Here is a 24,164-nt window from a genome sequence, read left to right as displayed (position 1 = left end):
GTTTCTGTTTCGCCTACTATGACTATCTTCGAGCGCCTATCTTGTCGTCATCCATCATCTAGCTATAGATATGACTTGGCCCATGTAAGAAAGGTCCATCTAGGTACCGAAGATGCGCGCGCCAATCTTCGGAATACTGATATACGGTATGCGGGGAAGCGCTAAGCGCCCTATTCTGAGGAAAAGACGCCCATTTAAATGCCATGTGTAGTATGCATGGCTTATGGCTACTGGCATCGGTGGCACTGTCAGGGCGCTCCGTTCAAACTAGGAGTACAGTTGAAAATATCTTATTGCATAACGTCGGGAGAGGCCTCAGACCTATGCAATATGAGCAATATGCATTATGGTAACCGTGCGAAAACATTACTTAATTAGGAACGCAAAGTTCGATATTACTTTTCAATTTATTTGAAGACATATACACTATGACAAGAAAATAAGCACATATTTAGAGCATCAAGAAAGACAACCAAGACAATGACAAGTATAGTAAACATGTATATTACTGTAAAACTCAAGAAATAGTTTGTAATACAAGGAAATACAGTCAGAATCTGTAGAAACAAAAAGATAGAAAAAGCTAGTCAATGCAAATAACTTTCCCCCACATATCATGAAGAGATCTTTGCTGCCCTATCTTGGTCTTGTGGCAGCATTGAAGACATTGTAAGCAATGAAATGTCAATCAGAAACATTCTTTTTGTATTAAAGTATGTCAGAGAACAATATATGAGGCTTCTGGGTACAAAAATCACAACAGTAAGCAGTCTAATTTCCCAAAATGCTCAGAATTTTGCATAATTTTCTCACAAATCTTGATGCAATATGCAATAGACTATTTTTGTGCATAATTCCCTTATCCCAAGCTGGGATTAGGCAGAAAGCTATGCAATATTCAATTTATGCATTATAATGTGATGCAATAAGGTATTTTCAACTGTAGATGGGAGATATAGCAATCCAAAGGTCAAGTATCTTCAACAGATGACTTTAACCTAATGCGATTCCCAGACCGTTCAGTCAAGCAACCCAGAAGGAGATTGAAAAGTTCCTCGAGCATGATGTTGTAATTCACATATGGCCGCCTGCCGTTCTAGGTAATCGCCTGGCTTTGAAGCGAATGAAACATAGAAACCATCCAAGGGAAACCGAGTTTGTTTGACCCTCTGTTTCATAGTTCCGAATGGAAAGAATAAAAAGTCAATGTATCATTGCTAGCATCACAATGTGGTAGTGTGGTGTTGCATTTGTATACTGCGGATATATCCGCTCTTCACCCTGGTTTTATCATACAATCATACGTTCGCCGAGGATACATCATACATTTCCGGTGATTAAAGGGAGAGCGTGAGGAAAGAAAGAGGCTTCTGAGTATTGAGTTGATGACTTCTGAGCGGCCGGACATACATAGTGAGATCTAGATCTAGTCACTGAAGGTCTTTGTAGTCATTGTAGCCGAGTCCTTTTTCTTCTTCCTTGCTGTGAGCGAAAGTATCGCAAGTAGGCGGCTGCGCGACTTACACATTGTTGACTTTTTTCACAGGCCGTATTGCTGAGAGAACGCCCAGTGGGAATGTGACTGACAAACTAATAACATCTTGACACGAGGAAACTGCGGAAAAATTAATATTGTGCCGACAGCTGAGCTTGAAAAACCTGGTGGACTGGATGGAAAACTTCCTTAGAATTGCAGCGCCTCGCCAGAAAAGTGAGTGAGTGAGGTGAGGCCAATTTACTGGCCAAGAGAAGAGAAGGAAATAAGAAAGACTCCGATCCGATGAATCGCAATACAATTTTCAGGAGTATTGTTAAAAGCAGTAGCGCGGTTCGCCGAGATTTGTTTTGAAATAAATTGCTGGTTGGTTGTAGTCCAGCCAGCATTGCAGCGTGAAAGGGGTTTGTTTGTCTGGCCCCTTGGCCTAAGGGGGAGATAGGCATATATGGAATAATATAATGAAAAGTACCATTGGGGTCTTTCACCTTGGCAGGTATGTTTTTATGTGGCGACAAAAGTACGCCCTTACGAGGCGGTGAACTATCAAGATTTTGGAAAATGCTAGTGATCTTTGAGGAGTATGTCCACATCCGAGATTCCTGCCTACGGGCTGAGAGACCATCGGGGTTGCCGAGAGCGTCGTCATCGTACCATGATCCGCGAAGCAGTGCATCGCCGAGACGCTTGAGAGAGCGTGGTAGGAGAAAGAGGGAAGATGACTATTCAGGTGCTGTGGGAGTGACTTTCTACCAGAGAGTTCGAGAATTTCGTAAGAATAGGATAGGAGCCAATCTGTGAGGGATAATAATAAATGGCAGTGTGCATTGGAATGTACTGCGTGTATCTATGCCATAGTAAGTTCTTCCTTCCAAGCATAGGATAAGCACAGGAAGAAGGAAAGGTTGGAAACATATGTGCATGGAGGTAACAAAGGCCAAAGGGGGAAATGAGGGCTTTAATGTAAGACAGTGGGGAGGATAAACCAAGTTAGGAAAAAGGATGCGCGTGACGAAAGCGTGCATCGTGATTGACGCGACGGATGTAATTGTGTTGACCCCGAGGCCCGGTACTGCACAGCGGGCACTAGGCTCGCCGACATCGGGCGACAGTCGGCAACGCAGTAGCAGCGACGACGAATGACGGTGACAACTGACAAAAGTGCAGTGCTTTGGACAAGACGTGCGGCCTGGGCTGGGAGGGGAGAAAGAAAGGCCTGCTTTCCGACGGCTAAGAATAAATGATGACATAAGTCTTCCTTGGCTGCAGCGCCTCTCCATAATAGGTACACTGCCTCGCCCTCGTCATAAACGCCCCATCCATGCACTTTCCTTGTCTCTCCTTCCGACGCTCCCTCTTTCTCTGCTGCTCGCACTATCCAGTACTCTACGCTCCTCCGTCGTCCATCTGGCGGTCTAATACCTGTTTTTGAATCCGAAACGGTTGTACGAAGCTGGAGGACTTTGCTGCACTTGCGCCGTCTTTCTCGCGCTTTCTTTTTTTCATTCACTTCGGATATTCATTTGTTAGAGAATGTCCAGCTCGCAGGACGGACATGCGAATGATCCCGGAAGTCCGGCCGAGATGAACACAATTCCGATAATCGATGTAGTCGGTGCAGATGACGATGAAGATAGTGCTCGTCCACCTAACGCGTCAGGCGGCAATTCGAACACTGCTCAACATTCCCATGGATCGCGCCTCACAGACGCTGAGGGGCGGGAAACCGGCCATACCGGGACGGGTTCTGATGCGAGTGCAATGGGTGTGCCACAGATACACACCGACGAAGCAACGCCTCCACCCTCGGCAGGCGCGTCGCCGACACACTCCCAGCCTCCCGGCATTCTACTGGACGTGCCATCGAACCGTGCACGTTCCGGATCAGGGTCTGGGAATTCGGTTACCTTTTCCCTGCATTCACGTTCAGCCTCCCCCTCCCCCTCACGAGCGGACGACTCTTCAATGCTGACAGCTCCACCGTCTCCAACATTGTCAACTCGTTCAACACCTTCGTCGACTGGGCACAACTTCCAGACCTCGATTGCTCTGAGGGAAAACAGGCCGGATGCGCATAATGATGGCATTGGCAGTTTACAATTACTCCACCCTGAGTCCTCAAATCATAGCCATATGAGAAGACCTAGTGCAGGAACTTTCTCGTCAACGCTTGCTGGGTCGGAGGGCGAACCAGGTAGTCCAAATAGTCCGACGAATAACGATCAATCACACCTGGGTGTCGAAAATAGCATTGATGGGTATTCCCCCACACAACAAAGTCATTCTCGACGTACTAGTATTACGATTGCTGTACCTAACTCACCAAATCCTGCAGATGATCATGCTTCGTCTACCAAACCGAAGAAGGTCCTTGAGGAAGAGGAAGATTCAGACACCGAGCCAGTGAAGAAGGTCGAACTCGAAGACAAGGATGGCCCAGTCGATACAGGTCCATTTCCGAAGGAGTTTAGTCCCTTTAAACTTGCGCGACTTGTGGATCCAAAAAGTCTACAGTCCCTCGAGGCACTCGGGGGCGCTAAAGGATTGTTAGACGGGCTTGGTACGGATCCGAAACATGGTCTATCTAGTCAAAAGTCTGGGGACGGGCCTTCATCTTCGTCCACTGCATCGTATGAGGAGCGACAACGAATATACGGCCCCAACGTCCTACCAACTAGGAAGAGCAAATCCCTTTTACAACTCATGTGGATTGCATTGAAGGATAAAGTTCTTGTACTGCTTTCGATAGCGGCTGTCGTCTCGCTTGCACTTGGCCTTTTCCAGGACTTCGGTACACCTCGAGAGAGCTTCTCATGTGGCAACGGGCAGACATGCACTTTACCGCCTGTCGACTGGGTGGAGGGTGTGGCAATTATGGTTGCGGTCTTAATTGTCGTGCTCGTAGGATCGTTGAATGATTGGCAGAAGGAAAAGCAATTCAAAGTTCTGAATGACAAGAAGGAAGACCGAACTGTCAAGGTCATCCGAGATGGTAACGAGAAGGTCATTAACGTTAAGGTGTGTACAATAGTGTTTGTCTATTTTTAGGTATGTACTTACTGTTTTATCCAGGAATTGGTTGTTGGAGATGTTGCCCTCCTTGAACCTGGTGAAATTGTCCCCTGTGACGGTGTATTCCTCTCAGGCCACAATGTCAAGTGCGACGAATCTGGCATTACTGGTGAAAGTGACGCAATCAAGAAGCTCACTTACAAAGAGTGTATTGAGGCCCAAACCCATGGTCAGCTTAACGCACATACAGATTGCTTCGTTATCAGTGGCAGCAAGGTCCTTGAGGGTGTCGGCAGCTATGTCGTCATTGCGGTCGGTGTGAAGAGCTTCAATGGACGTATAATGATGGGTTAGTTTAATCTCACTTGACTTATTTTAACCCGAAATTAATCTGATTTTACAGCTTTACGAACGGACAATGACAATACACCTCTCCAAACGAAGCTTAACAACCTTGCGGAGTTAATTGCCAAGCTTGGAAGCGCGGCTGGTCTCATCCTCTTTGTTGCACTGCTCATTCGGTTCTTTGTGCAACTCGGGACTGGCACTCCTGTACGGACAGCGAACGAAAAGGGTCTCGCATTTGTACAGATCCTGATTATCTCGGTTACTCTCATTGTCGTTGCGGTTCCGGAAGGTCTACCTCTGGCTGTTACCCTGGCCTTGGCATTCGCAACGAAACGGATGACTGCAGAAAAGCTTCTTGTCCGTGTTCTTGGAAGCTGTGAGACGATGGCAAATGCCAGTGTCGTGTGTACCGACAAGACAGGTACACTCACACAGAACTCGATGACTGTCGTTGCAGGTTCTGTTGGCATCCGTGCAAAGTTTGTACAGCGCCTCGCAGAGAACAGTGCACGAACGAATGTCGGAGAAGAACCTGGCGTGAAAGAGACACCCGAGCAAAAGGAACGACGACGAAAACACCCCGACGACTTCTCGATTGACCAAACTGAACTCGGGAAAGTTATGACCCCTCAACTAAAGCGCTGCTTCAACGAGGCAATCTGTATCAACTCGACTGCCTTTGAGGACGCGGACCCTCAAACAGGGGAGCGTGTATTTGTCGGAAGCAAAACCGAGACAGCGCTTCTTCATTTTGCTAAAGACCTTGGTTGGGCTGATTACCACCAGACGCGTGAATCTGCGGATGTCGTACAGATGATACCTTTTAGTTCCGAACGGAAAGCTATGGGTGTTGTCATCAAGGTTCGCGATGGTCAATGGCGTTTGTACTTGAAGGGGGCTAGCGAGATCCTAACGAAGAAGTGCACGCGACATGTTGTCGTTGCCAGGCCCAATGAGGACGTTCAAGGTAATGAGGATGACGAGATCGAGACAAAAGAGATCGATGAGATCGCGAAGGACAATATTTCGAGAACCATCATCTTCTACGCGAACCAGACGCTCCGTACGATTGCGCTATGTTACCGTGATCTGGACTCATGGCCGCCAAAGGGTCTGGATGTCAAGGATGCTGATGAGGTGCGTCTACACCTTATGCATGTGTGCTTTCTCTGATTTATAATTTTCCAGGTTCCATATGATTACTTGGCTACTGATTTAACGCTCATCGGAATCACTGGTATTGAAGATCCGCTGCGAGAGGGTGTTACAGAAGCGGTTAAGCAATGTCAGAGAGCTGGCGTCACTGTTAAGATGTGCACCGGTGACAACGTCCTGACGGCACGCTCCATCGCTTTGCAGTGTGGTATCTTCACTCCTGGAGGTATCATCATGGAAGGTCCAGTCTTCCGCGAACTAAACGACCGTGAGATGCTTGAGGTTGTTCCGAGGCTACAAGTTCTGGCACGTTCATCTCCGGAAGACAAGAAGATTTTAGTTGAGAAGTTGAAGGAGTGTGGTGAGATCGTCGGCGTTACAGGCGATGGAACGAACGACGGTCCGGCACTCAAAACGGCACATGTCGGTTTCTCCATGGGTATTGCCGGTACGGAAGTAGCCAAGGAAGCATCGGATATCATCCTCATGGACGACAACTTCGCCAGCATCGTGAAGGCAATTATGTGGGGGCGATGCGTGAATGATGCGGTACGCAAGTTCCTGCAATTCCAGATAAGCGTCAACATTACGGCCGTCATCATTACCTTCGTTACTGCCGTCGCAAGTGTAGAAGAGGAAAGTGCCCTTACTGCCGTGCAATTGCTGTGGATCAACATCATCATGGATACATTTGCTGCTCTGGCTCTCGCAACAGACCCTGCAAGCCTCTCATTGCTTGATCGCAAGCCAGAGAGGAAGACTGCACCGCTTTTCAATGTTGACATGTACAAGCAGATCTTTGGACAGTCCGTTTACCAGACTGTTATCATCCTTGTATTCCATTTTGCTGGAAACAGCATCTTCAACTTCCATTCAGACCCGAACGACGAGTCCGTCCAGATAAACAATGATGCTAAACTGAGCACTCTCGTCTTCAACGCCTTTGTCTTCGCACAGATCTTTAACTCTATCAATTCGCGACGGATTGATCAAAAGAAGAACATCTTTGAAGGCATTCTGCGTAACTGGTATTTCATTTCCATAACGCTCCTTGGTGAGTTCCACTTTGTTACACTGTACTGTTGAAATGTCACTAACTTAATTCGTTCAGAAATTGGTATCCAGATTCTTATCGTCTTTGTTGGTGGACATGCCTTCTCGGTAACCAGAATTAACGGAATGTTTTGGGGAATCTCTCTTGCTCTCGGGTTCATGTCAATTCCCATTGGTTTCCTCATCCGCTGCATACCCAACCGACCGGTCGAGAAGCTCTTCTACAAGATCCGACTCATGCGTGATCCAGATGTCCTACCGACTGCACGACCGAACGCTGGTCCAGAACGCCAAGGCTCGTGGAATGAAGCCATCAACCTCCTTAATGATACTCTGAACACCTTCAGTAATGTTCGTGGTGGCCGAGCTCGTGCGAGCAGTTTCGTTATTAGGAGCCGATCAGCTCGACTTGAGGCGTCTACCGTTCGGTTCCCCAACATCATGACGATGGTGCCCACTATCGTTGCGAGCTCAGTTGGAGCAGGGTGGGCTCCTAATCAGCATGGATTATTATCAGACCCTGCAGGATCGGATCCGAGTCGGAGTAGCGCTGCGCTGTGGGAAGGGAGAGTACAGCTGCATCCTCATACAGACAAGGATGATCCTGCTTACAAGAAGTGGGGCGGCAACCTCGCGCATGTTGATGCGCCTGCACCAGACAATTCGCACCTCAGCGCTTAATTTCTTCAGCAAGTGCTTTCTCGAATTGTCGCCTTTTGCTTTGTCTTTGTGAATAGTTTTACTTTCGATGACTCGGCTTCTGAAAGGGGGGTCTGTCATAGGTCTAGGTATCGTTTGGTCTGCGCACTGACGTGTTCATCCGGACTATGCGCAACACCTTGGGCACATCACAGGGCAATCTGTTCGGATCCGCATCGCTTTTGTCGGGCTGTCTCACTCGACAAAAGCAGTTGTGAGAACATCAAGCGAATTGTTCCTGTTTCTGCAACCGAGGACCTCCCTCCAGAAGCACGCAAGTCAAAACGAACATTGAAGCAACACGTCAAACATAGAACAAAAAGAGAACGAAATTTCGAAGAAATGAAACTTGCTTTACTTCCGGGGGCCCGGCAGCGCCTCGACTCCCCGTCATCTTTGATCACCCGTCTATTTTCGATACGATAAAATTAGAATATTTCCTCCCACCTATGCCGTTCTCTCTCAAACACGCATTATCGCTTTTCAGTTTCAAAATTACAATCTCTTTATACCCTTCTTTTCTTTCTCGTTTCTCGTTTCCCCTTTTTCTTTTTCTTTTTACTCTTCTTCATTCATAAACTCAGTAACTCATCAACGCATTTATTTTTTCTTTCTTCAAGCACCTTTCTGGGCTATCTTTTTCGGGTGTTTTTTTTTTCGCTGTGTTTTATCTGCTTATTTCCTTTCGTCGCCTCGCTTTATTCCCGATTATACAAATTACGATTCAGTATAACGCTCTTCCTACTTGAGGCTTGTTTTAGTTCTGTAGCATATAGTTTTCACGTATCATGACAGAGCAGAGTGAGAAAGAGAAATTACGAATACATAATGCGTTTCTCCTTTTCCGGTGTACTGTGTACATTTGTCATTTAGTATAACGTCAGCCGTTTCTTGCTTGGTTCTATTTGTTTGATTTAATTTGCATATGATTGTACGGTATCACGTGCCCTTTTTCAGACTTCACTCCATTTATTTTTTAATACTTACACTGTGCAACCTGTTCCTACGTCAATCTTCTTGGTTCCTTGGCTTTCATTTCAGTGGATTGGTACCCACGGTGCTCGCATGGCCGATGCTAGGACTGGAAAAGCCATTTCTTTCTTCTTCGATTATGAGCAGCGCGGTCACCGGTGAGGAATGTGCGTGCGGCCGCACGACTCGTTTGCAACGGGGAGCGTTTTTATATGCGTCGTGTCGTTTATGATCGCCAAGCTAGAGCCTCAACAACCTCGCTAGCCTTCATACAAGACATGTTAAATCCTGCTGACTTCGTATGGCGTGGAAATGTCGACGCGCGCAGCGGATCCACAGTTTTCAGGCGACCACTTGGTGTAACGGAGCTAACGTTCTATTGGGATGCCGTTTTTAATGGCGTCTCGACGACGATTATCTACATGGCGCTCGAGGCGACTGGAGATCTTAGTTCTGAGGTATTTACCAGAGAGAATATTGAGCTTTCGTGGATACGGTTGAAGCAACGGTTTCCGATGCTTGCAGCCTCTGTTGACGAGTTACCTGGCTCAGAATGTGTCGAGTTCGTAATCAGTGAAGATTCCTTGTATACTGTTCGGGACGGAGAAGTGAACATCATTGACGATTTGCAGTCTGCGGAAGACGTTTCGAATTTAACGATCGAACTGCAGAATGGTCCACCCGTTCTAGATAATGATATCATCGCGAAGGCCTGGATTGGGCAGCAGAAGGAGTCGCCTGGATTATGCCATATTTTCATTGCGGTGGCACACTGTATCACTGATGGTATGACGGGCGCGACATTGATGCGCGAATTTTGCCGTGAATTGTCAAGCCTCTCGAAAGAGAGTCGAATTATGCAGAAATCGCTTGCTGACAGGCTTTCTGTTCTCCTTTCGCTGGAGGCTCTGAATCCGAACAACACTCTGAGTCCAGCACAGAGGCGGTGGCGCTATGCAGCAGCAAGGGTTATACATAATTTGCGTCAAGCCAAATTTACAGTATGTTTATTATCCGATCGCTCTGTCAACTCTTGACTCAGAAGGTTTTATCAGGGGGGACATACTCTGCCACAGATACAACCTGTAACTGTTGACAGGCCGGCTCATTCCCAGACGATGGTAGTGAGACTTCCTGCTCCAGTGACACAACGACTTATCAAAACATGTGGCACACTCGGGATAACTTTCGGAAATGCTTTACCTGTCCTAAGCCAACTTTCTCAAACGCGTATCCTGTATAGGCATCGCAGGGGCAATAGAGCAAACTATCCTCATATGGAAAGTCGTGATGAAGATTGGGAATATCGTCGCATTCAACCAATGTATTACCCCGGACCAATTAGCTTACGTCCGTATTTGGATCGTTCGTGGTACGAAGGCGGTGGCAAAAGTGAAGTATGCGTCGCAATTGGCTTCGCGAATGTTGTGTTACCTGCTATGCCATCTCCAAAGCCACCTTTGCAGGTAGAGTTGTCAAGTTTAGGTTTGGTCTGGCGGGGACCTTTGTCGTTGGCGCGCTGGTTTGAAGGTTCGCGGGACATGGATACTTTCATATCAGATGTGCCTGTCGTTAGCTCCGGAGAATCGCATGGAGCCTATGGTGCTACGGACATAATAACCGGTCGTGGCCAAAGGTCTAAATTGAAATTGGGGAGTTACACACCGACGTCCTCTTCTATATGTTCCGGGCGACAAGTTCTTATACCTGAAACCCGTCACGAACGAGCCACATCTCTGGCTCGTTGGCTGGAAGGGCCGCGAGATGTAAACGCATTCTTATCAGACGAACTTCCCATTTCTTCCCGTGAAGCTTACGAACCATGTCAAACTACCGATGCTATCCATGGTTCTAGTCTGAATACTGCCTTGGTCGATGTGGGTCGTGTACCGACATTCGATGCTCTACTTTCTAAGAAACGTTTTCTTGCTCGCGCATGCCTGGTGCGTAAGCAAACTTCGGCGCAACTGCGCCATCCACTTCTTCAAGAACTGCATGTAGTCCGTATGTCCGAAGCCTGTCGTCGAAATCGGGATTTAGGCTTGGCATGGAGAGCGACTCAAACAAACCAGGATTCGGTAAAGAATAGTACAAGTATTCCGGGTACGGATTGGAAAACGGCTGGATACGTAGCATCGAACGAAGGGGCAAGCCTTGGAAATGTGCGATTTAGTTTGTCTCAAACCTTATTGCTTGCTCATCGAATCTTAACCTAAATAGAGAGATGCGATATTTCCGCTTGAGTACGCATTTGGCTCTGGATCCGCTCATCTAACTTCTAGTTCAGGGCGCTTACACGTACGGGACTCCGTAGTCCATTTACGTTGTCGTCCTGGCGAGTTGTATCTCGGTGCACTTACCACTCGCGGAGAGCTAACATTCTTCGCATACACGGACACAAATATATATGATCCAGCTCTCGTGCGGGAATGGATGGAAGATGTACGAGCGGCTACAGTGCATTATCTTGGTGATGGAGGCAATAATGAAGATTCTCCGATGAAAGCGAGGTTGTAAAGTGATTTTTCCGACGTTCGTTATCTGTCGGGCCAACAAAAGTGGATATTACAAGTACGTAACGTGTACTGGTTTATTAATGTCATACGGTTTTCTCTTATGTATTCATTCGTAATGGCATGGTTCCGTTATGTGCGAGATGCTAACCGGGCTTGGTTGCAGTTCCACGACGAATATATACCTCAGTCCTTCGGCTGCGTCCATTTATGCTTGCTCCAATATCTCACATCGGGAGGAAGGACGTAATTATTGGAGCCAACAACGGCTACGCTAGAACCAAGGATGCAATACAAAGATCAAACTTCGTTCTTGTCGATACCGGATTCGCTGAAGAATAACTACACTTACGACTCCCGTGAGCTTCGTCGGTAGACCCTTGGAAGACCAATCACGCGATCTTTTTGGACCGCCAGTTCCCATTTCATCCCTCGTCAAAACATCATCAGGATAAAAGTGCACTACTTAGCTTCTCACGCTGGAAGATTTGCAGAACTTCATCTTGTCTATTTTCAGGCTCGGTCTAGACATAGCGCGATTGTTCCTGCGCTCTTGGGAATCGGTATCCTTACTTGCTGATATGCCTACTTTCTCGAGCCTCGAATCGCCAAACAGCAAAAGGTCAAATGAGAAAGCATCCGAAATGAAATCCAGACCAGAGTGTTTTGGCGACGATCGCAACGATTGTCGGATTGATCTGACTAGGTCTGGATATGTGCCTGACAACCTGGCAGTATGTCCGCACAGTTCGTACGGCGATACATTTTACGGACATTCCACTGCGCAATGTGAAATTGCTCTCGAGTTGAATACGGAGCTTTGTCCGAACGCATAATTCAGGCTACGTTATCCAGGCGAAGGTGAACAAAGCCCGATTGAATAAGAAATAATAAGATCGGAGAACTCGTTAGCGTGTACACTTATTTTCGAGAGTCAAATTCGACCCTCCGAACACAGGGTGGCGATGATGCCCGGAATACCGTGAATCCGAGTACCAGTGGATCGTATCAATTAAGGCACGATCGACAAGTAATATTGGGACATGGAATGCAAGAGTCTGATTCGCGCCGCGACCGCTCGTAATAGTCCTTCTCTAGGTCATTGACACCCGGGTCCACTTCGAGGGATTGTGCGCCTTTTACCGAATCGAGTCTTGTCTCTCGGACATTTTCTCGTGTGCATTTCCGATCAAATTACGGCCGTGGTCTTTTGAATTGGTATAATTGCGAGCGCATCCGAGTTGCGATGAACCATAGCGGCTCCTGAGAGATTTTTTTTCAAAAGCGCTATCTGGATTATGGCAATTACCCGCGCTGCTGAATTGACTGAATACTTGGGCGCTGATATTCTATTCATCGAGCAGGGAAACCATCCAATCCCAAGGGTTGCCAAGTCTGATCAAGGGAGAAGTGCCGAAATCACTCTGACGCTTTTAGGTTTTCATTATGTTAATTATCGGGTCGTCATCTAAGCTCCTCGTCCATTAATAGAGCCAGACATGCTCGAAGACAATTGGTCATCCAGCAGCCAGCCAGCACACCCGCTTTGACGATTAGACAGGCATCAAGTGAGTACGTAGCCAGACAACTGAGGGATAACACCATTCACTTCCTTACCAGGCTAGTCATGAGAGAGCCCTCCACCTACAAGTGGCGTCGTACCAGCGATCCCGCTAGCGGAACAACAGCTTTTAGACGCCCTCTGGGGCTGACGGAATTGCAGTTTTATTGGGATAGCATATTTAATGGAACTGCTGTAAATACTTTACATGCAGTACTCGACGTAGATCCGACGTTTGAACATCGTATTTTCGCCAGGGACAACCTTGAACTTACGTGGACGCGACTCAAGCAGAGGTTTCCCTTGCTCGGTGCATCTGTGGAAGAAGTCCCCGATTCGGATGTCGTTGAATTCGTTCTGGATGAGGCCTCTCTATTCTCTATTCGATCTGGAGAAGTATCCATTATTGACCTGTTGTTGTCAGCGGATCACGTTGATCAACTAGTAGGATTCTTGCGAAACGGTCAGCCAGTACTATCGAACGAAATCATAGCAAAACTTTGGGTCGGACCTCAGAAGGATGTGCTTCATAGATATCACATCTTCCTTACCCTGCCGCACTATATTTATGACGGCATCGGAGGATCGGTGCTCATGCGCGAAATTTGTCAAGAGTTGGCGTGTCTCTCAAAGGAAAATCGTGTCCTCAACATGTCGCTCATGAAAAGGCTCGCTAGTCTCCTCCCTCAAGATGCATTGAACCCGAGCTATGGGGCAAGTGTACCGCGACGACGATGGCGCTTTGCGGTAGCGAATATTATTCATGGCTTACGTCAAGCTAGGCTTGCAGTGCGTGGTAGATCTTGTGAACTCTGTGTCTGAAGCTTCAGACTTATGAATTTCCAGGGGGGTCATACTCTCCCTACACTCCGGCCAGTTTCCTTTCACGCGCCTGCTTCGTCACGCACAATTGTATCGCGCCTACCAGCTTCTATCTTGCAACGAATCGTCGAGACGAGTCATGCGATGAAAGTCACTTTGGGGAATGCGCTGCCTGTTCTGAGTCAGCTTGCTCATGCGCGCGTCCTGTACAGACGACGAGTTGGATCAATATCTCATCGGCTCCCGGAAATCGGCGATAAGGAGTGGGCATATCGATGTATTCAACCCATGCATTTCATTTGTCCTTACAATCTCAGGCCGTATCTGGACTCCGCTTGGTACAAATCGGGCGGTTCTCAGGACGTCTGTTTGGCGGTAGGGTTTCGCGAACTTGTTCTTCCCCCTATGCCAACCCCAAAAGATGTTCTTCTGGCGTCTTCAATGCCCGCATCGGCGCGACAACAGGCTAATCCAAGTGAATGGAATGGGTCTTGCAACTCTTCGAACAGAGCTATCAATGCAACAAAGTCAGCATTGTCCGAGGCGGACGGTGCCCCAGATTTCTCTGTTTTGCTTTCTCGAAAACGATTTTTAGCTCGAGTTCGTATGGTTCAAGCGCAGACCGAAACTCTCTTTCGCCACCCTCTTTTGTCGGAGCTGCAAACGGCACGGATGCCAGAAGCTATCAATCTGTCCAGAACTGCGGCATTAGCTTGGCGTTCTAAACAAAACAGCCAAAATGAAGAAAACGGACATGTCTCTGATTTTGTTACGTTCCCCGAAGTTGGTACCTGCGTGTTCTCAAATGGTGGGGCAAACTTTGGTGACGTAAGCTGTCTTCAATAAAGGTTCCACACATATTGACGGGTATGAACTGAATATATTATATTCACACAGAGGGACGCACTTTTTCCGCTCGTATACCCTCTTCCGTCTTTATCCGTAGCTCAGTCTCAACCTGCGCGTCTGTGGGTTCGTGATACGGAAATCTATCTGCGATGCCGTCCGGGCGAGCTTTACCTCGGTGCATTTACCTCATGTGGAGATCTCAAGTTCGTCACGTTCGTGGATGCGAACGTCTATGATCCGGATATCGTACAAGAGTGGATGGAAGATGTCAAAGCTGCCACTGTTTATTATCTTGGAAGTTTGAGTGATGAAGACGTTGGCGGAGCGAGAGCGAAGCTTTGATGGAGGGTTGTGCACTGGAGAAGGGCATGTCGGTCCTTGACGAATGGCATGGCTAGCCAGTGCCACTCATTTGGACGATTGAAGCACCACACGCATCGCAGCACGATTGGGTATACTACACGGCATACTTGTTAATACCCATTCCGAGTTGTCGAGAAGACTTACGCGCCTTCGGCGCTAATATGTACACACTTCGGTCCTATGCCCTAGGCTAGGCCAGAGACTCTTCACCAGAGAATGAATACCCACTGCAGCTCCTGAAGCATGGTTAATAGAACTCAAGAACGCCACATCGGACGCAGTTGAGAAATGAACAGCCTGCTATGATTCGACAAAGCGTCATTGACCTCGACGGTTTGAATTGTAGAAGCCCCGCTCCTCGGAGCTTTCTGAACGAGGCAGAGGTAGAATTGAAGACAAAGGCCTAGCCCCATTCCAGCAAATTGATATCCTTGACGCATCCTGAAGTGACTCCGAGGACCTTCCTGCTATCGATTGAAAACTAATTTGAGAAGAGGGAGAAACTTGTTGCACGGGTGTGTTGGTTAATGACTTTGAGCAGCCTATGCCAGCAAGTGCAGTGGAACATCTCGAACAAAAGCAATGTATTGCCCAGAGTCCAGCTTTTCTTCGCAGGTTCGAGAACCTTCCACGCCCATCCTCGAAATACTCACGGATCTCTGACTAGCGCAGTAGTGACTGTGTGTCAAAGCTATACAATAACATATCCAATTCCAATTCGTGGGGATTCCACGTTGTCAACAAGATGTTCTGGGATGGATTATTGCGGTGAATACATTCCATTGTAGAAAATAGCAGAGCACACTCGAGCTGATAGCTGGTCTCGGAGCTGGTGATTCAATGCTACCGATGCTATCCGTCTACACTTAGAAGTTCCTTTCCTACCAAAGTGCGGCACACGCTCTCTTCAACCCTGTGTCGTTAATATCCACTATTGAAACTCCTTCCAAACGCTCGAAGTCGGGGTGAGGCCCGGCACTAAAACCCAGAGTTTTTCCTCAGGGCGAAGAACAACAGTATTATAGGAGATGCCGTAGTCTTTTAGATTTAACGTAGCCAAAGCTGTGACTGAAATAGTGTCTCCTGACGAAATCATTCAGCCGCCGATGGAGCCTCAGAAGCACCCTTTCGTCAACAATGTCGTACCCGAATTGTTGGTCAATCTCAAGAAGTTAATATGGGTATCTCAGTGTGATAACGGTGCATTCTGTCATGATGTTGTAGGAGACTCGGTGCTCATACGCGCACTTATTAACGGCCCCAATGGAAGTCCAGCCCTTGCACGTTTAGTTGGCCACAGAGACTGACTATTTGTATCAGTGAAGATTATGATTCAGCAGCGTCAGTCAGACGTTCAGTACCTGTCGAGTCGAAGTACCTGTTTGAAATTGTATAATCATATTTCTGAGTAGACGCAGGCTTCCCATCGCCTGTCCAGCGGCCCGCAGTCACCCAGTTTCACGCGCAAAACACTACTCAGCTGCTTGAGGTTATTACTAATACGTGCCATGCACTGCGCCTTGCGATAGTCCTCCTGTACATGCTTTAACTTCCTGCCCATGCATGCATCCTGTATAAGCGTTGTCAAGATAGTTCTGCTCATACAGCTGGTGATTGTAGTTGAGGATTGGGAACATCAGCGCTTACAGGTAGTGTAATCTATACGTCCTTACAATCTTCGTCCATACATGGATCGTCCATGGTACTAAGGAGTGGTCAGCAGTACACTCTTCCTGCTGTGCCAAATCCAAAGCCCTGTGATCCAGACTGCCCAGGTTTGGGGACTGGTCAGCCCTTTGTCTAACCTATACACAGGATTGCTAGCTCTCGGTCAGCAGCTTTTATTCTCTTTGAATTGGAACCCATGAGCTACACGAGGCTAGGCGAGTAATAGTTATAGAGGAAGGTGATGATGCTCCACCATTTCAGAGCTGCAAGTTGTATAGTATATTTTTGACTTGAACTCGAATGATTCAAGTGTAGGCTACAGCCCTCCTACACTATCTCTTTTGTCACAGCTCCAAGCTGATCACACTCTAGAAGTAATTTGTTGGCCGAGATGTTGAGGGCTTCACCATTGACATGACGAACTAAGTCAGTTACAACACGAGTGGCCTACAGATATCTATATCGACGCTCAGAGTGAGTGAAGCCGCTCCAGGTCATGTTTAATCATATAAATCCCTCTCATAGGTTAACACTACTGTTTCTTGCGTTCAATCTAACACAATAGCTGCGTTGGGATAGCGACCAGCGAAGTAATTAAATTTCCAGTTACATTTCCCTTCAGCCAGTGTTTGCGCCCATTCTGGCTTACCATGTCTGGGCTGGGCATTTGCAATGCGGATTTAAGCTTCCCTCGGCCCGGTGAACAATTCCTCGGTTCAATGCTGTTTTGCGAGGAGCTCAAGTCCGTCATTTATGACCCAAATGTGTATGATCTAGGAATTTTCCAAGGGTAGAATGGGGAGATCAGAGCGGCGAGTGTATATGGGGGAAAATGATGTGCCTTCTTCCGCTAAATCCGGGGCTTCATTCGGGTCTTCAATAAGTGAACAGGTATACGGAATGCCGAAGTAGTGAGTTCCATCCTTATGGAAGCATTAAACAGAGATGGAACTATTAATCCGTGTTTTCCGTGGGGTAAAATTAATTCCCGCTATTCGCGCGTTAATATAATTTCAGGGAAGGAAAAGAGAAACAAAGGCCGAACGATGTTTCAGTTTGACTAGTATGAGCGTCGGCATCCTCTAACGGTGAACATGCTCTACAAATCTTCCCTCTATGCAGCTCCAACGGCTTGGGATGCTTGAAGGAGGGTTGCGGAGGGGAAGGCGGAGGGGGTTAATGAAAGTCCAAGGCAGAGGATGTCGACGATAAGCACATCAACCCTTCTGCATTCACTAGTGTCAAAGAAACAAAACTTGTCCAAAAATGCGGATACATAGTCAGATTTCATTCATGTGTTTCCTTAGTACAACATTGTTTCGTACGGCAAGTTTATTTACTGGTGTTCGATGAGGGACATCTCCCTGCTTGCATTCAGCGGCATGCTGTAAGGTATAGGTCCCCTCACCATGCAAGGTTCCCGTGCTCGTTCCCTAACTGCAAACAGATATCGTTCGCCGCGCATGTAGAATCCGAAGCGTTATCCTTCTGCGATTCGGGACGCGCTGGAAATATTTCATGCCCCGCGGCTCGCTCCAGCTCTAGATGTGCTTCACAAAATTCTGGTGTGAAAATAACCTTAACGATGGACAGACATCGCAGCAGTATGTCAACTTACCAATGGTTCTCTCCTGGTAATAATGGACCCCGTTCTCCCTCTCTGGATGCACTGAGTTAGGAAGCACATTGTCGTTTCAAAATACTCGCGAGGAATGCACGGAAGGAAGCTCACGGAAGCCATGAGAGTATATGCCAGCGTTAAGACCCCGCTGCGTGGCGACGCAAAGGTCGTAGTCTTCTTTCTCGACTTGTTCATAAAACTATCGCACGCCGAGGACATGGTCAATTAGGCTCAAAGAAGGTGATGCCGAAATTTGGATGTGGAGCGTATCACACCTTCATGAATTCACGAAGCTCTTCGTACGACACGTTCTTTCGTCGGTAAACCTGAGAAAACACGTGTTACTCAAGCCTTCCATGCATTTCGGAGTAAACGCATACATCGTATTCCATCCTGGTCTATTTATGCAGGTAAGTCCGGAAATCCGTATTCCGGGATAAAGCTTATAGGGCAAACCTTAGTTGCAGAGATAGGCACAGTGCGCATTGTATACCACATCGTGTCGGTGACAGTAACCCCTGATCTGTAGAGCGTCTCGAGCATCGATCGACATATAGAAGAAAGCACACAAACGTGGGGAAGATAAAGGTGAATGTCTACACAAAGTTATCGATAATCAACTTCTCTATTATAATATTTGCTGGACTTACAGGTGGAGTCGAGTTGTCCGTTCGAGTCTTCGCAATCGGCACTTCATGGCGCGCAGCATTTTGCAGGGGCGTGACTCGATATTGATTCAAATCGAGCGTCTGCAATACCCAAGTCAGCGGCATATTCGAGTAGCTAAATTAAGAAGCTGCCGTACCTGCGCAAATCCTGGGTGACCGACACTATTGCGCATTCAGTATAGCTTGCCGTTCGTCGGAGCGGACTTCGGGAGTGAACAACAGATAACAACGCACGTGCAGTGATAGCATTCCTGGTACCCGTCCATGAACGTCTTCCAGTTGTAATCTCCTTCAATCTTCCAACTGTACGCATATCTGATTTCTCATGTGAGTACCGTAAGCTATTCAGTTAGCCTGTATCGTTACGTGTAGTTGTTTTTGTCAAAGTTGCGCCATTCATATGGAAGTCGTCCAAAATAGTCGTCAAATGCCACGGGATTAGGAGATGCGTCGAAGTTGATGAAAATGAATCCCTGTTGGGTAACATGCGTGTGCACCTTGAAGAGACCCTACGAGAACATCGGATTTGCAGAATTCAAAAGCATGTGATGTTCATCCAAAGGACACTTACGTTTGCCTTCTTATCAAATCCGGGTACAGTGTCAAACTACGTAGAGGGTCAGAACATGGGCCCCAAGCTCGTGTCCTTGGAGACGAAAGGGGAGACGAACCTTTGGTGCCTTGACAAGGTCTCCTCTTGCATTGTAGCTCCAGCCATGATACTATTAATCCCGAGGCGATCAAACCAATGATGCAATAGAAGACGAGTTGGCCTCACTCTACATCCGACGACCAAGGTGGAGCCTAAAGGTTTAGTCACGACCGGAAATGCTCTATGCCTGCAGACATTGTGGAACGCTTGAAAATTCCCGTCGCGGTCGCTGAAGACATGTAAATTGTCGTACATCAAAGGAAGGCCGGGAAAGCGAGGAGCCCGCATACAGAATAATGAAATAATCGAAGACATAGCTGCCTGCATAACCTTCGGCAAGACTTTCAGATGAGGTATTAAGGTAGGTACGTACCGCTGATATAGTCTCCCGGCTTCGTGAAGCGTGAAGTATGGGACGCCAATAGCCAGGACTGAAAAAGGGCCAGGATTAGAATGAAACACGCCTTTGGTAGACGTTGTATACAAATTGTATCAGTGTACCTTCGAGAAGATGGCCCTCTTCTCAAGCTGGAAGATGCCTTCATCACGCATCCACCGTGCTGGCAGAGTCTTCGGTCTATGCAAATCAATATCCTCTGCCATTGACGAAGGCTCAGGAAGACCAGTAACTGAGTTCTCGATAGCAACAGGAGCCATGTTGTGCAGGTGTGCTAAGTGGGTGATTAGGCAGAGTAGTTCGGACGGGTCGGCACACTTAGTTTATTTGTAGAGCATTTTAACTGATGATCCGGCCTGGCATTGAATTGGCTGATCAGGTCACGGCTCTCAAGACGACCCAGTGTGGAGTCCCTTAAAGGATTGAGGGCACTTCGTAGGATCCACAGTATAGGGATCATGAAATTTCAAGGTCCGCCGACAGAATTTCATCGAACTGCCATTGCAAAGCATGTTCGAGTCATTGCCGTGCTTTTGGGGGCTTTCAGCGAGACATGTGTTTGTTATTACAATATTTTGTAACAACAAACTCCGTCGATATGCGAGATAGGGAGCCGTAAATTTATTTCGAACAAGGCAAATCGGAATCTCCTAAGTCACGATATCGTGTTGCGGAAGTCATCTAGAAGCCAACAATGATAATGGGTACCGGTGCCGGGTGCGGCGCGATCGGTCAGATGCTTCTTTGCCCTCATAATGAATGTCAGCAGACACAGGCGTCTGTTATGACTTGGTCAGTTCCATGCAGTGCCCAGCTTGCTTACTAGGACAGGGGAAGAAGTCTCCCACCACGTAAACGGCGAGGCACTATGAGAATAGAGAAGTCCCAATACCCGGGAGTTGTATTATTGGCACATGAGGCTGAAGAACCAAAGTCTGTCGGATTTATCAATTGAAAAAGTGGGAAGAGTTGAAGTCCGATATGGGCTGCAGCGTCAGTCGATATGGGATGAAAGAGAAGGATAAACCAAATACAGCTTTGACTTTGATTCTCCTGACGCGTGACGTCACGGTCGTCCCTTTTCGTCTAGTCTTGTGCCACCAGCCATCGCGACTTGAATACAAACTACCATGCGCGTCTTTCGTCTCCCCACTGCGTATCGTTTACCCGGCGTCACATCGGGGACTTTTGGGGCACGGGAATAATGCTACGTAAACGCGCTGCGTCCTTGCTTTTCACTGCCTTCTTGACATTCAATCGCCGACTCGTAAACAGTGTGTCCAAGATTTACGCTTCTCCAACCTTCGAAGGGCTTTTCTCCAACAAGGCACTAGACGAAGGTCTAAACACGAGCTATCCCGGAATCGGAACTCATATCCTCGGCCCTGTGCTTCTTCGAAGGATTACGACGTATGGCATTCCCGCAGGCAAGCAAGTTTAACAGCCGCAACACTCCTGATCGCTGTCTGAATCTGCTGCTTCGAACTTAAAATTGCAAGAAGCTCTCTGGAAAATGTGTCCACTGGGTTGCCTTTGGCATTTTCTTCGGAGGGCAAGCTTCAAGGGTCACCTATTCGTCGAAGCACTCTGCTTCGATATTCATTTAATGTCCCCGGATGGGTTCTGGACTACTTCAAGGAATATTTGCACCATCTTTCTCGTCTTTTATTTTTTGTAGCTTTAAAAGCGGTCGTGCGAGTGGCCTCTATACAACAGATAAACTCCTCGGGGTTGTCACTTGTCTCGCTCAAATTTAACATGTCTCCTGTCGCTACTGACGCTGTTTCGAGTTTCAAGGAAAGCTTTGGAGTCGAGACAACTAGCTTGAAAGCGAAGCTACCTCTTCCAGCCTCTGACCATTCAACTCTTCCCGCTCAATGGATGCGTGACGAGTCAATCTTTGAGCTCGAGAAAAGGGCTATATTTTCAAAGGTCTGGCTCTTGACGTCCCATACAAGCCACTTTTCCAAGCCCGGTGACTATATCAGCGGTCCGTGGCTAGTTCAAAGCCGCAGATATGTACCACTAACGATGCATAATACAGGGAACAATGTATTTGACTACTTTATAATTCGGTGACGACAGTTTTCTTTGAATTTCGTCTCCTTCCAAGGACTCATGTCCATTTGCAGGGACAAAGACGATAATTATCAAGCATTCCACAATGTTTGCAGGCACCGTGCTTATCCAGTTGTCTCGAAATCCGAGGGCTCCAGCCTTGTCATTGGATGCAAGGTATCTGACCAACCTTCCTGCTAAGAATTTTAATACTTACTGCCTACCAATTCACAGTACCATGGATGGAGTTACAATGCCAAAGGCGATCTAGTCAAGGCGCCAAAGGTATGTCTGCTAGCTGGCTCAAAGGCGTCAGTGTGACGCTGTGTTCTGAGATCGTGCCGTAGTTTGATACAGTCCCTGGATTTGACAAGAAAGCAAATGTAGGCCCATTTTGGGAATTCTCATACCATAATCAGGGCTCAGTTGAGGGTTTCTACTAGGGTCTTTTCAAAATTCATACACACGTTACAACACAAGGTTTTATCTTCCTCAATTTCGATGCTTCTCCGAATCCTGTTCCATTTGAGGATCACTTTGCTCAACTACCTGCAGAGTGGAAGGACACGGACTTCACTCAATACGAGTTCGTGATTCCTTCAATAGGATTAATGTGTGAAAGATTGCTATTAATGATCGATTCATCGATTAGGCCGTACTACTACCGCCAGGTGGTTGGAAACTTCAATTGGAAAACCATGTCAGATGGTTATCAAGAGTGTTATCACTGCACGTATGCCACCGTTTCCCAGTTCTCTCGCGTGTCCTTACTCAATGAGATCTTCCGATAGGATTGCACATCCGGGATTTTCTCAGGTCTGCAGCATGGCCTTGACGCGGGGGAACTTAAAGCTGATGTTGCCTGCATGACTAGTCTCTGGATCTGACAGGATATACTGTCGAGCCGCTGTCGAACTCCGCGAGACATACTGTGCCACTGAAGTCTAATCCAGAAGAGAAGCAGAGTTTTGTCTTCATATTCCCGACGTACGCGCCCACATGTCTGCTGTACTTGGACGTGAATTACTCATGGTCCACTTCCACGATTAGACATGGAGTGACAGTTGCTCCTGAAGTATGGTATATTTTAAGGTCTGTGCCGCTGAGTGCAACGAAGGTATTGTCTTTTACCACTTTAGTATTTATCGAGCGCTCATACCCACTGCGTTTATTCTAGACGCGCATGGAGTTTGATGTTTGTTGCAATCTCACCCTCTGTTGCGAACAATCATCTGATTAAGCTGTGTCGTCTAGGTTTTCCGTCGTAAAGGAGTCCCGGAAGAAGTCTTACTTGAGAATAGGAAGGTATGTCAAAGCTGTGCATTGTGTCCGCACCACTCGTGTGAAAATATCGTCCTGCAGTTCTATACGCAAGTACAACAAGAAGACTTCGACCTTTGTGAGAATGCCCAACGTGGACTTAACGCTGGTATTTACCATAAAGGTGTCTGTGAGTGTCCCTTCCTTCCGTTTTTTTTTCGAGAGTCGTTCAACTTATGACTTTGGGGATGTTACAGTGCATCCAGAGGAGGAGAAAGGAGTACTGTATTATCAAAGTCGAGTCCTCGGTGCGCACGACATTTCTTTACTTCATACCCTGCTGCTAACAGATAACATTTACTTAGACTTCTGTCAGACACACCTCCAGCTAGAGAGGCAACTGGGGAAGGTTATATATCCTGCGCGACCCTTGTCGCAAGACGATGGTGAAGCGCCTAGTTGCGAGGCGAGTCGGCTATGCGCCGAACTTGACGCCAATGGTACCATGTCCTGGTAACTATTTTTAGGTCACTGGAATAGCCCCCGCGCTCGTCATAGCGCGCGCTAAGGAACATCATATCGGTAAGAATAGGTAGAGATCTAAGAGGATATGTGCTTCAGATTCAATAAATGCCTTTCACTTGCCCATTGATGTGGAATGAATAAAACGATGGTGATTGCACGGACGAAAGCAGACATCACTCCGTACATGGAACAGTTGAACCTGTTTCTTCTCCTTTTCCTCTCTTTACCACTTTCCGTTGTGTCAAGAATTGATGGAAGTGAAATAGGCTGTGTGCATAGGATGATCGGCGTTGCGAGGATGATGAATCCGTGATGTCCATTGATGCAGGATTCGGATATCTGCCCAAATTAGGAAAGTCGGTTCGGCAATGAGCTAAGATTGTGGCATAGCGAATCTGGCATCGACCCGGTTCCGTCGCATATAGCCAGACCCAGGGCCCCGTATTTATACCGTCTTTTCCTCACGCTAGCCT

At 47.3% G+C, this 24,164-nt stretch overlaps 9 protein-coding genes across 9 annotated transcripts; 6 read left to right on the top strand and 3 right to left on the bottom strand.

The window, feature by feature from the left end:
• Positions 1-1,811: 1,811 nt before the first annotated feature.
• On the bottom strand, positions 1,812-3,052 carry FOMMEDRAFT_151614 (uncharacterized protein; the record flags this gene model as incomplete). The annotated part of the gene is made up of 4 exons (XM_007262576.1): positions 1,812-1,922; positions 1,984-2,181; positions 2,466-2,961; positions 3,006-3,052. The coding sequence occupies 4 exons, from the start codon at positions 3,050-3,052 to the stop codon at positions 1,812-1,814; spliced, it is 852 nt and encodes a 283-aa protein (XP_007262638.1).
• Positions 3,053-3,628: 576 nt separating this feature from the next.
• On the top strand, positions 3,629-7,744 carry FOMMEDRAFT_77174 (calcium-translocating P-type ATPase; the record flags this gene model as incomplete). Its single annotated transcript, XM_007262575.1, has 5 exons — positions 3,629-4,513; positions 4,568-4,856; positions 4,911-5,992; positions 6,044-7,064; positions 7,122-7,744. 5 exons carry the CDS (start codon positions 3,629-3,631, stop codon positions 7,742-7,744), a joined length of 3,900 nt encoding a protein of 1,299 aa, XP_007262637.1.
• Positions 7,745-8,827: 1,083 nt separating this feature from the next.
• On the top strand, positions 8,828-11,251 carry FOMMEDRAFT_165199 (uncharacterized protein; the record flags this gene model as incomplete). The annotated part of the gene is made up of 4 exons (XM_007262574.1): positions 8,828-8,892; positions 8,979-9,735; positions 9,790-10,896; positions 10,955-11,251. 4 exons carry the CDS (start codon positions 8,828-8,830, stop codon positions 11,249-11,251), a joined length of 2,226 nt encoding a protein of 741 aa, XP_007262636.1.
• Positions 11,252-11,433: 182 nt separating this feature from the next.
• On the bottom strand, positions 11,434-11,676 carry FOMMEDRAFT_151611 (uncharacterized protein; the record flags this gene model as incomplete). The annotated part of the gene is made up of 2 exons (XM_007262573.1): positions 11,434-11,521; positions 11,600-11,676. 2 exons carry the CDS (start codon positions 11,674-11,676, stop codon positions 11,434-11,436), a joined length of 165 nt encoding a protein of 54 aa, XP_007262635.1.
• A 152-nt stretch (positions 11,677-11,828) lies between these two features.
• Positions 11,829-12,781, top strand: FOMMEDRAFT_165198 (uncharacterized protein; the record flags this gene model as incomplete). Its single annotated transcript, XM_007262572.1, has 4 exons — positions 11,829-12,036; positions 12,089-12,108; positions 12,143-12,277; positions 12,335-12,781. 4 exons carry the CDS (start codon positions 11,829-11,831, stop codon positions 12,512-12,514), a joined length of 543 nt encoding a protein of 180 aa, XP_007262634.1. The 3' UTR covers positions 12,515-12,781.
• Positions 12,782-12,874: 93 nt separating this feature from the next.
• Positions 12,875-15,414, top strand: FOMMEDRAFT_165197 (uncharacterized protein; the record flags this gene model as incomplete). The annotated part of the gene is made up of 3 exons (XM_007262571.1): positions 12,875-13,597; positions 13,655-14,458; positions 14,528-15,414. The coding sequence occupies 3 exons, from the start codon at positions 12,875-12,877 to the stop codon at positions 14,819-14,821; spliced, it is 1,821 nt and encodes a 606-aa protein (XP_007262633.1). The 3' UTR covers positions 14,822-15,414.
• FOMMEDRAFT_151608 (uncharacterized protein) lies at positions 15,387-16,149 on the top strand (the record flags this gene model as incomplete). The annotated part of the gene is made up of 4 exons (XM_007262570.1): positions 15,387-15,457; positions 15,510-15,522; positions 15,713-15,807; positions 15,888-16,149. The coding sequence occupies 4 exons, from the start codon at positions 15,387-15,389 to the stop codon at positions 16,147-16,149; spliced, it is 441 nt and encodes a 146-aa protein (XP_007262632.1).
• A 2,055-nt stretch (positions 16,150-18,204) lies between these two features.
• FOMMEDRAFT_77238 (ISP domain-containing protein) lies at positions 18,205-20,054 on the bottom strand (the record flags this gene model as incomplete). Its single annotated transcript, XM_007262569.1, has 14 exons — positions 18,205-18,330; positions 18,407-18,457; positions 18,512-18,529; positions 18,588-18,649; positions 18,778-18,880; positions 18,937-18,961; positions 19,034-19,114; positions 19,166-19,308; positions 19,371-19,406; positions 19,471-19,521; positions 19,578-19,680; positions 19,742-19,772; positions 19,825-19,882; positions 19,953-20,054. The coding sequence occupies 14 exons, from the start codon at positions 20,052-20,054 to the stop codon at positions 18,205-18,207; spliced, it is 990 nt and encodes a 329-aa protein (XP_007262631.1).
• A 1,525-nt stretch (positions 20,055-21,579) lies between these two features.
• Positions 21,580-23,698, top strand: FOMMEDRAFT_102164 (Rieske [2Fe-2S] domain protein). The gene is made up of 15 exons (XM_007262568.1): positions 21,580-21,838; positions 21,893-21,923; positions 21,981-22,083; positions 22,141-22,191; positions 22,254-22,289; positions 22,350-22,492; positions 22,559-22,639; positions 22,698-22,722; positions 22,781-22,893; positions 22,957-23,023; positions 23,084-23,101; positions 23,161-23,211; positions 23,269-23,356; positions 23,424-23,474; positions 23,532-23,698. Exons 1-15 carry the CDS (start codon positions 21,607-21,609, stop codon positions 23,681-23,683), a joined length of 1,242 nt encoding a protein of 413 aa, XP_007262630.1. The 5' UTR covers positions 21,580-21,606; the 3' UTR covers positions 23,684-23,698.
• Positions 23,699-24,164: the final 466 nt, after the last annotated feature.

The sequence above is a fragment of the Fomitiporia mediterranea genome (genome assembly GCF_000271605.1).
Source record: "Fomitiporia mediterranea MF3/22 unplaced genomic scaffold FOMMEscaffold_2, whole genome shotgun sequence".
NCBI lineage: Eukaryota > Fungi > Basidiomycota > Agaricomycetes > Hymenochaetales > Hymenochaetaceae > Fomitiporia > Fomitiporia mediterranea.
Note: the sequence above shows the minus strand (reverse complement) of the source record. Positions and strands in the feature narration are given on the sequence as shown.